General features: G+C 39.8%; 1 protein-coding gene across 6 annotated transcripts in view; it reads left to right on the forward strand.

Annotated features, from left to right (window-relative positions):
• The window catches only part of adamtsl3 (ADAMTS-like 3), a 776875-nt gene that overhangs the window by 699705 nt on the left and 63589 nt on the right, over positions 1–13581 (forward strand). For 5 of the 6 annotated variants that reach the window (XM_072278334.1, XM_072278335.1, XM_072278336.1 and 2 more), the window contains one exon: positions 7832–8015. In XM_072278334.1, the coding sequence (XP_072134435.1) occupies positions 7832–8015 (184 nt within the window). Of the gene's footprint in view, positions 1–7831; positions 8016–13581 lie in introns of those variants that run through there. The other variant, XM_072278339.1, reaches the window with a different exon arrangement.

The raw sequence follows: 13581 nt of genomic DNA on the forward strand, positions 1-13581 counted from the left end.
TGGTTCATGAAACACAGAAAGTATAACTTTAGTTTATTCATCTTTACTAATGAGATGATCTCATTAAGATGTACAAAATTTTGCAAGTGATTGGCAGATAACTGCTAAAACACTTTGTTTGGGATAAAGAAGTTAGGACTTGGAGATATAGTCACAGTATCTGATTCAGACTTTTTTGACAGCGGCAACAGGAGTTCTTTATTCAGAGTTGTAGATAGATCACTTGCAAGATTAATACACTGTAGATCATCAAGGGATATGGAAATCAGGTGGGGAAATGAGCTCCAGTATTGACCTTGTTCTTGTTAAAAAGTCTGGATGAGCTAAATGACCTAGCATTTTTATCTGCTTTCTTTGACAATACTGACTGTAGCAGCCAAAATTGCCAAATTGACACTGCTGTGACCGATACAGATTTGTTATACTTGTACGCTGTGCCCACAGCTCCAATAATAATTGTTCCAAAAGCTGAAGGTAGACATTCGATCCTTTGTTAGCATACAATCTTGAAGCAATGAAATTTAAGTGATATTCAGCATAATTGAGTGGTTAACAAAAGATACAACATCCGTTGGCACCCAGTTGCAAACTGCTGTGAATAAAACATGAATACGTAACTTATTCCCTTCATTTTTACCACGCCCCCACTCATGTGACTAGCTGCCATAATAATAAAAGTGAAACGCATAATCCAGTACTGATAGAGAACAGATGCATGGCTCCTACTGTGAAATTGCAACAATCCTGAGTACAGCACAAAGATATCAAGTTCTAAGGTCACTTCTGCATCAAAACTTCAAATGTTCTTTATTTTCTGTTTGAAGGGTCAGGGTGCTTAAAAGAGGGATTGAAAAACTGAACCAGGTGACTATTACCTTTCTAATCAGGAAATAAAAGCACATAAAGGCAATCAAAAGGAAGTGCCAATGAACAGGAGGACCAAACAAGCCAATGGAATTGCTCCAAATCCTGGAATGATCAAGGGTATAAGATGGGAGGGAGGTGGGTGGGGATGGGGGTGAGAAATGCAGACAAAATGTGTTCCAAACCTATCCAACCGGAGCTGTTCAAGTCTTGTACGGCAAAACAAGACACTGGATGAAAAGTCAGGCCTTGGAAATGAAGTCAGATTGAGGGGAAGGGGAAGAGCAAGAGGTCAGGTGATGGGATACTGACTGCTATTAAAGAAATTGTTCTTTGACTGAAATTTTGCTGCACTTTTTCTACATGAAGCTTTATGGCCTGTGAAAAATTTCAGTGACTCTTAAGTCTCTTTGGTACCCATACATATATTTTCCACAGCTGTAACTCACTAAATTTGTTCTGTGAAAATTCGGTGCAAACAGGGATTTTGAGCAATAATAAATCAACATTACACCTAACAGCCACACTGGAAGCTCCAGAAAATGGAAGGAATTGTATATTGTTCAAAACAAGATCAACAAGTACCAACTCAAGAGCATAGGTGTTCTGGCCCATAAAACCTCAGCAAATTGGTCTTTCTTGTGCTTATGTTTCTTATTTGTTATTCATTCACCAAAAATTTTAAATGTTTAAACGATTTTTCAGTGTTATGTAATTGAGAACACATTTTTTCCCTGGGTGAAATGTGATTTTCAATAACACTCTTTATAAGATCAACAAATGCCAGTGAAAAGTAGGCGAGTAATTTCTGGGCATTTGTTGTCGCAGCATAGTAGATTACTGGAAGGTGTGCTTGTGAAGTGAATGAACTGCCTTTCATATTTTGGGAACCACCACTCCCCATCAGTCTCACTCTCTTCCTTCTCTATGATCAGCTGATTCCTGATTCCCCCAAGGCTCAGATCATCCTGCCATTAAGAATCAACACAGTCCCCAATATCTCCTGCCTCTGTTATACCTCCTCCCCTCCATCCATGTGAGATATTCTTGATGAACAAATGGTAAAGGTGGAAAATCATCATTTTAGTGTTATAATTCAGTGAGCATCATTCACGAAAGGTCTAGATTGAAGCTGCATATTGTTACATCTTTAACTGTCTCCACAAATTACTCTCTAACCCATAATACAGGGTCTGATGGTCCATTATCATTTAACCTACTCAAAAAGAGAGTGCTTTCTAACTTGAGTATTATTATGTGTCACATACTGTATTACCTCCTGCTTCTCTAGCCTAATAACTAATGTTTCTCCAGTTGTATGGGAATCATTAGTGAATGAATCAAAATTCTAGCATGGGTGTGAGTCACGGGGAATGGAACACATAACCTCACTACCTGTCAATATGACTTTCTCTCAGTTCAACTTCTCCAGGGATATGAGTGTTGGGGAATGGGACATCATTATTATCCATTCCAGCTACATGAGTCATGGAATCATGGAGTTATATCGCATTGAAACAGGCTTTTCCACCTTCAGCTTCCATTGCCAACCATCATGTCTGTCTTTACATCCTACTAACCAGTACAAGTTCATTATCACTCCATTGCCTTGCTCATTCAAGTAGCTGTCCAGATGCCACTTCAGTATTATTGCTGTTCCAACCACCATCGCTTCCAGGTACTATTTTTTGTGTGAAATGTCTGTAGCTCAGATCCCCTTTAAACCTCTCTCTCACCTTAAGCCTAATTTCTCTAGCTGTAAGCATCCCTACCATGGATCTATCTACCCTAACTATGCCTTTCATAATCTTGTGCACCTCTCAGCCTCCTTTGGCACAAGGGATGCAGTCCCACCAATTCCATTCTGTCCTGATAACTCAAGCCCACCAATCCAGGCAACAACTTTGACTGCAAAGGATAAAAGACATTACAGATGCTGGAATCTGAACTCGAGATGTTGACGATTCCTCTTCACCCCCCCCCCCCATTCTCCACAGATGCTGCTCGACAGATTGTCAAGCAGATAATTCGTTAATCTTCCATATCCTCTCCAGCCCAGTCATATCTTTCCTGTAGTGTGGTGACCAGAACTACAAATAAAGCTGCAAGTGTGGCCTCAGGAATGTTTTGCATCATTGTAACATGGTGTCCCAACTCTTGTGCCCAATGCACTTGGCCAATGAAGGCAGGCATGTTATATACCTTCTTCACCACTCTGTTTACTTGTGTTGCCACCCTCAGGGAACTTTGTATTTGTACCATAGATCACTTTGTTCTACAACACTCCGAGGAGCCCACCGTTCACTCTATGTTTCCTGTCCTGATATAAGTGCATCACTTTGCACTTGCCTGAGTTAGATTCCCTCTGCCATTCCTTTGCCCACTTTCCCAGTTGATCATTACCCTGCTGTAATCTTAAGGGACCTTCTTCACCCTCCCAGATTCTTACTTCATACCTCCCTTCTCCACTCACTTACCTTCTCCCTCGCCTGGTTTCACTTATTCCCTGCCAGCTTGTACAACTTCCCCTCCCCCCACCTCCTTATTCTGACTTTTCCCCTTTCCTTTCCAGTTCTGACGTAGGGTCTTAGCCTGAAACATCAACTCTTTATTCCCCTCTATAAATGCTGCCTGACTGGCCGAGCTGCGCAAGGCTTTTGTGTTTGTGGCTTCTTCACTGTCCACCACACATGCCAACTATATTCCAATCAAATTGTTAATACATATGACAAACAACAGAGCCATTGCTATGCCACATCTCCAGTCTCAGGCCTCCAATCTGAAGAACTTCCCTCCACCACCACCCATGCCTCCTACAACCAAATCAGTTTTATATCCAGTTGCCTAGCTCATGCTGGATCCCATGTGTTATAACCTTCTGGACCAGCCTTCCATCTGATACTGCTACAAGTTTTCACAGCCATCTATGCACAGATGAACCTGCACATGTGATGAGAAGCTTCATTTTGACTAAAACCTTGACTTGAAAGTCCACTCCCCTGCTCACATCATTCCTGTTGGTCACCTCTTCAAAAGCTCAGTCAAATTCATGAGACCTGATTTCCCACACAAAAGGACTGTCCCTAATTAGGCTCTCATTTTCAAATTCAAATTATTCCTGTCTCTCAGAATCCCTTCCAATAATTCTCATGCAACTGATGTAAGGCTTACCGGTCTGGCATTCCCTGGCTTATTGTTGCTGCCCTTCCTAAATAAAGGCACAACATTAGTTCTCATCTGGCCTTCTGGTAGCCCATCTATAGCTAGCACAGTTATAAAAATCTCCATAGAGCCAACATTCTCATCCCTTGCTTCCCATCACACCCGAGGGTAAACCTGATAAGGCCCTGGGAGTTTACCCACCTTTAGGTAGATGAACTTGTCGTACAGCTACAGATTGGCAGGTACAATACTGTGGCCATCACTGAGACCTGGCTAAAGGATGCATGTCTCTGGGAGCTGAACGTCCAAGGATACACAGTGTATCGGAAGGATAGGAAGGTAGGCAGAGGGGGAGGCGTGGCTTTATTGGTAAGAAATGATATTAAATCATTAGAAAGAGGTGATATAGGATCGGAAGGTGCAGAATCTTTATGGGTTGAGCTAAAGAATAGCAGGGGTAAAAGGACCCTGATGGCAGTTATTTATAGGCCTCCAAACAGCTGCAGGGATGTGGACTACAAGTTACAACTGGAAATAGAAAAGGCTTGTCAGAAGGGCAGTGTTATGATAATTGTGGGGGATTTTAACATGCGAGTGGATTGGGAAAATCAGGTCGGAACTGGATCTCAAGAGAGAGAATTTGTAGAATGTCTGCGAGATGGCTTTTTAGAACACCTTGTTGTTGAGCCCACTAGGGGATCGGCTGTACTGGATTGGGCATTGTGTAATGAACCGGAGGTGATTAGAGAGATTGAGGTGAAGGAACCCTTAGGAGACAGTGATCATAACATGATTGAGTTCACTGTGAAATTTAAAAAAGAGAAGCCAAAATCTGATGTGTTGGTATTTCAGTGGAGTAAAGGAAATTACAGTGGCATGAGAGAGGAACTGGCCAAAGTTGACTGGAAAGTGACACTGGCGGAAAAGACAGCAGAGCAGCAGTGGCTGGAGTTTATGCGAGAAGTGAGGAAGGTGCAAGACAGGTATATTCCAAAAAAGAAGAAATTTTCGAGTGGAAAAAGGATGCAACCGTGGTTGACAAGAAAAGTCAAAGCCAAAGTTAAAGCAAAGGAGAGGGCATACAAGGAAGCAAAAATTAGTGGGAATGGGAAGTATTTAAAACCTTACAAAAGGAAACCAAGAAGGTCATTAAGAGGGAAAAGATTAACTATGAAAGGAAGCTAGCAAATAATATCAAAGAGGATACTAAAAGCTTTTTCAAGTATATAAAGAGTAAAAGACAGGTGAGAGTAGATATAGGACTGATAGAAAATGATGCTGGAGAAATTGTAATGGGAGATAAAGAGATGGCAGAGGAACTGAACGAGTATTTTGCATCAGTCTTCACTGAGGAAGACATCAGCAGTATACCGGACGCTCAAGGGTGGCAGGGAAGAGAAGTGTGCGCAGTCACAATTACAACAGAGAAAGTACTCAGGAAGCTGAATAGTCTAAAGGTAGATAAATCTCCCGGACCAGATGGAATGCACCCGTGTGTTCTGAAGGAAGTAGCTGTGGAGATTGCAGAGGCATTAGCGATGATCTTTCAAAAGTCGATAGATTCTGGCATGGTTCCGGAGGACTGGAAGATTGCAAATGCACTCCGCTATTTAAGAAGGGGGCAAGGAAGCAAAAAGGAAATTATAGACCTGTTAGCTTGACATCGGTAGTTGGGAAGCTGTTGGAGTCGATTGTCAAGGATGAGGTTACAGAGTACCTGGAGGCATATGACAAGATAGGCAGAACTCAGCATGGATTCCTTAAAGGAAAATCCTGCCTGACAAACCTATTACAATTTTTTGAGGAAATTACCAGTAGGCTAGACAAGGGAGATGCAGTGGATGTTGTATATTTGGATTTTCAGAAGGCCTTTGACAAGGTGCCACACATGAGGCTACTTAACAAGATAAGAGCCCATGGAATTATGGGAAAGTTACATACGTGGATAGAGCATTGGCTAACTGGCAGGAAACAGAGAGTGGGAATAAAGGGATCCTATTCTGGTTGGTTGCCGGTTACCAGTGGTGTTCCACAGGGGTCCGTGTTGGGGCCGCTTCTTTTTACATTGTACATCAACGATTTGGATTATGGAATTGATGGCTTTGTGGCTAAGTTTGCTGACGATACAAAGATAGGTGGAGGGGCTGGCCGTGCTGAGGAAACGGAGAGTCTTCAGAGAGACTTGGATAGATTGGAAGCATGGGCAGAGAAGTGGCAAATGAAGTACAATGTTGGAAAGTGTATGGTTATGCACTTTGGCAGAAAAAATAAATGGGCAGACTATTACTTAAATGGGGAAAAAATTCAAAGTTCGGAGATGCAATGGGACTTGGGAGTCCTCGTACAGGATACCCTTAAAGTTAACCTCCAGGTTGAGTTGGTAGTGAAGAAGGCGAATGTAATGTTGGCATTCATTTCTAGAGGAATAGAGTATAGGAGCAGGGATGTGATGTTGAGGCTCTGTAAGGTGCTGGTGAGACCTCAGTTGGAGTACTGTGGGCAGTTTTGGTCTCCTTATTTAAGAAAGGATGTGCTGACGTTGGAGAGGGTACAGAGAAGACTCACTAGAATGATTCCGGGAATGAGAGGGTTAACATATGAGGAACGTTTGTCTGCTCTTGGACTGTATTCCTTGGAGTTTAGAAGAATGAGGGGAGACCTCATAGAAACATTTTGAATGTTGAAAGGCATGGACAGAGTGGATGTGGCAAAGTTGTTTCCCATAATGGGCGAGTCTAGTACGAGAGGGCATGACTTAAGGATTGAAGGGTGCCCATTCAGAACAGAAATGCGAAGAAATTTTTTTTTGTCAGAGGGTGGTGAATCTATGGAATTTGTTGCCACAGGCAGCAGTGGAGGTCAAGTCATTGGGCGTATTTAAGGCAGAGATTGATAGATATCTGAGTAGCCAGGGCATCAAAGGTTATGGTGAGAAGGCGGGGGAGTGGGACAAAATGGGAGAATGGATCAGCTCATGATAAAATGGCGGAGCAGACTCGATGGGCCGAATGGCCGACTTCTGCTCCTTTGTCTTATGGTCTTTATGTATTTCTGTGCCTCCAACGTTACCTGATTGGACATAACTAGAGTAGCCTGATTTATCATCCATTCCTGTATGCCTCTGACCTGTGGAGGCACATTGGTGGATCTGGAATCTTATATTAACGAGTCTGAAATCTTATATTAACGAGTCTGAACAAGGATAGCAGATATCCTTCCCTCAAAAGCATTAATAAACTATTCTTTCATTTGTAGCATCAACAACATCAGCTCCCTGAGATAACAGGTCAACACACCAACCCACCCCTCACACAATGCTTTACGAATGTCTGCTTGTTTTTATAATGAAAGTGAATACAGATGAAAGTGTAGTCTAAATCACAGTGCATTAAAAATCATTAAAGATATACTTATGATTGTGTATACAACGTCTTATGGAAGGCTATATGTCATTGCCTGTAGCCTTTTTCTCTCTTCACATAATATATATCACATTATTATTAATGTTCTGTTTATGTGTACATTTATGTCTCTATTTGCACCCTATATCAAAATCATCAGTTTTGAAACTAGAAACAGACTTCCAAATGTCTGACAGACTGAACACGTCATAAATATAGCAACGTTAATTGTAATATTATTTAAAAATTTTTAAACGTTACTGGTTATTAAACATTAAATAATTTCATTGTTAGAGAATAAATTTAATGGTATACATTAATAATTATTAACATTAATATTGACAATATTAATTCTATAAACATTTAAATCTTCTGAACACTTTAATGATTGCTGTTGTGAACAGGCTTTATGTGGGTACCTGGTGACTGGGCTGCCTGCTCAGCAACTTGTGGCAATGCTGGAACCCATAATAGAAAACTGCTCTGCCTGAATACAAATGGAATTGAGGTGAATAAGTCAGCATGCTATGAGCTTCCTGAGCCACCATTGGTAATTGAATCATGCAACGTACAGGATTGTCCAGCCAGGTAAGACATAAAAATACCATTTTCCCCCTTTTAATGCAATTATATAGATCATTCTAGCCAGTAAGCACTGTTAGCTGAGTTTTATTTTCAGTTATACATATAATGGTACCAATATGTCACCACAGAGAGGGATGGACATCCACACCATGAAAATGAAACTTGGAAAGAGATCCATCTAGATGAATTTTATGCACTCCCTGCCCAGTATTTCTGTAAGGCAGCGAACCAACGTGAGGGAAGAAGGCTGGTTATAAAACGACTGAATTTAGCAATGAGAGTTGTCAAACGGCGACTGTCCATTTTCCTCCATCCATGCTGAGTTCCTCCAATTTCTTTTGTTTTGCTTCAGATTCCAGTATCTTCAGTCTCATTCATCCTAATGAAAGGTCTTTGGCTGAAACATCAACTCTTCATTTTCTTTCTGACCCACTCAGTTCCTGTGTTGATCCAGATTTTCAGCACCCTCAGTCTCTCCTGTGTCTGCAGTGTTCTGAATTTAATATCACTGACTACAACCCTCAGTTGCATTCTGAGAATCTCTTTAACGGATTGCATTTGCACTCTGTCCTGCACCTTTCCCCTTTTTTTGGGTAGTTAGTGCTAAGAATTCCCACATTGAAATCCTTTCTTCTGAACAGCAGTGGTTTTCAGATTTTGCCTTTCCGGGGTAAAATCGCACTGAGTTGAAAATAGAAAAGTGAGTTATCAATGGTTCTCCAGTATTTAAAAAACAATGCTCATCCCCAACATTTTATTGAGATTTAACCCCTTCCTTAAAGTAAATATAATGTATAGCATCCTTTTTAAAATCTAGACAGAACATATCTTTGTAAATCACATTAAAGTGTTTTGCATTGAAACATACAATAACTGAAACTCTCCTGCAACCTGCATGCATAATGAGTTTTGGAGTGCTTTGATTACTTTGTACTGTATGATAATTAAACTTGGCAATATTAAAGATTTCAATGTGCACTGTACAGTAGAGTTAAATATGAAGTATAATGCACGTTCTTAGCTGAAAACAATGACGTGTTCAAGTAGGCTTCATTTTATGAGAGCCATCTTACAAATTGGCTCTCCTACACTGCCACAGGCAGCGTCATGGATAGTGGTGAACTAACAGCTATTCTAACATAATGAAGAGATAATATAATGCTTGGCTCTGATGTGCTTCAAAAAATGCACAGAAATCTGGATTATATGCATAATTGTATGAGGCAGAGCATCAGACCTGTGTTGAGTGAATTGCAATTTTTATCACTTTGGATACAAGCTCTACATTCATGCACATGTGCAAACTCTGAATTTCAGAAGTCAGACCAATGCCACAACTATTGGGTCTGGACCCAACATGACTGAAGTTGGCCGGTTGGTGACGCAATGTCTTCAGCGCCAGACTCCGGAGCGAAGGTTCCCGAGTTCGAATCCAAGTCGGTCCACCCACCCCCCCCCCACCCACCCCCAAGCACGCTTTCCATCCGTGCCGGGTTGAGCGTCGAGCTAGCCACTCGGCCTCATTAAAAAAAGGGTCGAGTCAGGAACATCCATATCGTGACCCAGTTAATCTGAAAGGAGACCAGTCCTGACACCATGCGCCAGACAAGAATGGCTGACTGTCTGGTGCGACACGATTAAAAAAAGTGAAATATTAATATTGGAGTGGATTTGCAAGCAATGTTAGCAGTTCAATGTATAACTTTCAGGATTTCCCCTTGTGCAAGTACCACCAAGTTCACAATGCTCTCAAATACATGCACAAACACATTAGTCCTGCCCCTCCTGGTAAGTGTTCAGCAGTGATTCCAAATAATAATGAAGTCCAGCAGCAGAGTGTGGAGCTGAAGCTGTTCACCGGCACTTTTAGTGGGCAATTCACCCAAGCAGCCTACACAGTACTGCACTGTAACACCCTCCTCCGTTCATTTCAACAGTGGCCATACGGCAGGAGGGTTTCAGTAATTTACATTTTAAATTGCTTTGATATTTACAAAATAATTGTTTTTTAATTACTTTCTTTTTTTAATTGTCTGAATGTTTTCTAGTGTTTCCGATATATGTTTGGTGGTGGGGTGGAGACACGTCTCTACCAAAAGACGTGTAAGGTGCTCCTCTGCTAGCTTGTAGGTTAGCCCTGGGCAAGGTGTGGCACCTGCTTAGCCCCACAATCAGGGCCACATGAAGCCATGCAGGTATCACAAGTCCTGGTTATGTGACCACTGATGCCAGGTAGACAATCTCTGAAGAGTATTGATAATTGCTGGGGTCACCTGTTTTGTGAAGACATTGCCCAGAAGAAAGCAGTGGCAAACCACTTCTGTAGAAAAATTTGCCAAGAACATGGTCATGAGACAAAAATTGCCGACACCATACAACATGGCACATAGTGATGATAAGGTGTATTTTTACATTTATCTAATTATCATAAACATTTACAAGCATATTTGACTGCTGGCTTAATGAGTAGATAAGTTTTGTTAGCTGTCAGGAGTTTGCAGTATGTTGAAGTCATCTGGTGGATTATTGACATCCGCCCAATGGATTTTTCAGGATGGATTGTATTTGTTGGTACCTGACCTATTGCCCATTTTAATTTCATTTTTAAATCTTTTTTATTAATTATTATTGAAAATCAACAAAAAAATACATTAAAGTAATCAAGTCAATATGTGCAATGAGAATTAAATTATCAAATAACTGATTAACAAAGCTGAACAATATATCAATAATAAGAAGAAAAAATAAAATGTTAAAAATATTTTTTGGAAAAAAGAAAGAAGGAACAAAGAACCTCTACTAACTAAAACAAAAAAAAACCCTACTAACGGGAAAAAAATCCATTGGGAGCACAAACCCGGAGCTATATACCATACAAGCTTCCATAAAAGAAAAACATCAATCCACCAACTCAAATCCATTTAAACAAGAATCAGAAGGGAACCAAAACACATGTATCAATGTAGCTGTCTCAGTTTTACATCTATCACACTGACTATCAACATTAGGAAATATTTTAGACAGTCTGTCCTTTGTCAAATAGTAACGATGTACAATTTTAAAATCAATTAAAGAGTGACTGGCACAAATCGAAGAAGAGTTAACCAACTTCAGAATTCGCAACCAATCCTCTGTTATCAAGGTCATGTTAAGCTCTCTTTGCCAATCTTGCTTAATCTTAAGTAAAGGATAATTGTACTGTTGTAATAGTAAATTATAAATTTTCCTAATAAAACCTTTCACTAAAGGATTCATTTTTAAAATAATGTCTAACAGGTCAGAATCTTGTATATACAGAAAATTACTTAAATATTCTTATAAGAAATGTCTGACCTGAAGATATTGCAAGAAATGTGAGTACGAGAGAGAGTACTTAGTTACTAATTTCTCAAAAGACATCAATCGGCCTTCTTGGAACAGATCCATGAAGGAATAGACTCCGTTATTCCTCCAAAGAAAAAAGGTAGGATCACTAAGTGAAGGTTTAAATAAATAATTTTGATAAATTAAACTAAGAAGGTTAAATTTTTGAGATTAAAAAAGTTACGAAACTGGTACCAAATTTGTAATGACTGCTTAATCATAGGATATAAATTTAGATTAGAAATTTTGGCTAGTTGTACAGGTAAAGGAGCTCCTAATAACAAAGTTAAGTGAAAATTGTTTCACAGCTTTCAATTCCAAATCAACCCAAGGTGGTCGTTCATTTTTATCAGTCCAGTACAACCAAGAACACACATACGTATATTAACAGCCCAATAATACATTCTTAAATTAGGCAGATCAAGCCCTCCATCCTTTTTTAATTTTTGTAAATGATATTTTCCAATTTTTGGTCTTTTATTATTCCAAATAAAAGATGAAATAATAGAATCAACCTGATCAAAAAACTTCTTAGTTAAAAGAATAGGAGTATTTTGAAATATGTATAAAACTGTTGGTAAAATCATCATTTTAACTGCATGAATTCGGTCAGCTAACGAAAGTGTAAGTGGATTCCATCTACAAAATAATTGCTTCATAAAATCCACTAAAGGAACCAAATTAGCTCTATAGAGGTCTCTATAATTTTTAGTGATGATAATACCTAAATATTTAAAAGAGTCCATAACTTTAAAAGGAATGTCATCATATATCGATGTAGCCCCCCTGGCCAGCCTCAGGGTCGCTCGGCTCGCTGTCGTCTAGGGAAAACAGCCCTTAGCCCCGCCAATCTGGGTAATAGTTTGTGTGGATGCTGTGTGATGTACCCCACCCCACCCAAATAACAGACAGTACACCAGATAATATTAAATGATTTACAGTTTATAGATATTACTGGAACTATATAATTAATAGAGAATAAAATATAAAAGGAAAATAAAAGGCGCCACACTTATCAAAGTTCAATCTCTTCGTGCACAAAAAAGTTGGAGCTCAGGACCCTTCTTCTTCACCCTGTGACCCCCTCGGACCACCTCGACCGGCCACCTGGGACCAACAACGGTGGTCGACCAGACGCTCCACACGAGTCCGTCTCCGTCTCCTCGCCGAATGCCCCGCTCAGGGTCCGACCCTGTTAACGGACATCACAGCACCTGCTTCATCCCCTGTCCCTCTCTCCCGCCTTCTGCCCCAAAACTCCACGCATACAGTATCTTCAAATGCACCAAAAACATAACAACTATCCCAATTGGTTCATTCGTCCTCATATCAATAGATAATACAAAACAAACTGCTAGCGGGAAGGACTTTCTCAGCGTTTAACATAACAAAGAAGCATTCCTAAGTATAAAATAAAAAAGAAGCCATTTTAATTAGCCTCCGCAGTAACATAAAAGACGAAACCCCGTTACGTAGAAGCAGAATCATTTAGAGGAAATAATTTACTTTTATAAAGGTCTAGTTTATATCCCAAAAACTTTCCAAATTCATTCAATAATTTCAATAAACTAGGAACAGATTCTTCAGGATTCGAAACATAAACTAAGAGATCATCAGCATAAAGGGAGATCTTATGAATAGTTCCATTTATGGAAATTCAGTGAATATCTTTAGCTTCACAAAGTGCAATGGCCAAAGGTTCCAACACCAATTTAAATAACAGGGTACTTAACGGACATCCTTGTCTCGTACCCCGTGAAAGTCGAAAAAAAGATCTGCAATTATTAGTAATAACAGTAGCAGTAGGGCTTTTATATATCATTCTAATCCACTTATTAAAATTAGTATGAAAGTTGAATTTCTCTAAAACGTTAAATAAGTATTTTCATTCAACTCTATCAAATGCCTTTTCAGCATCAAGAAAAACAGCACATTGGGGAGTCTTAGAAAGGGATGAGTATATAACATTTAACTGTCTCCGAGTATTAGAGAAGGAATAACGGCCTTTTATAAAACCTGTTTGGTCCTGAGAAATAATTTTAGCTAGAATATTCTCCAGTCGATTAGCCATTCCTTGAAAGAATTTTAGCGTCCACATTTAGTAATGAAATAGCTCTATATGAAGCGTAGTCAGTAGGGTCTTTATTTTTCTTAAGAATTAAAGAAATAGAAGCTTCATAAAACGTGGGAGGTAACTCTCCTAACA

Source organism: Mobula birostris, chromosome 14 (assembly GCF_030028105.1).
Source record: "Mobula birostris isolate sMobBir1 chromosome 14, sMobBir1.hap1, whole genome shotgun sequence".
Taxonomy (NCBI): Eukaryota; Metazoa; Chordata; class Chondrichthyes; order Myliobatiformes; family Myliobatidae; genus Mobula; species Mobula birostris.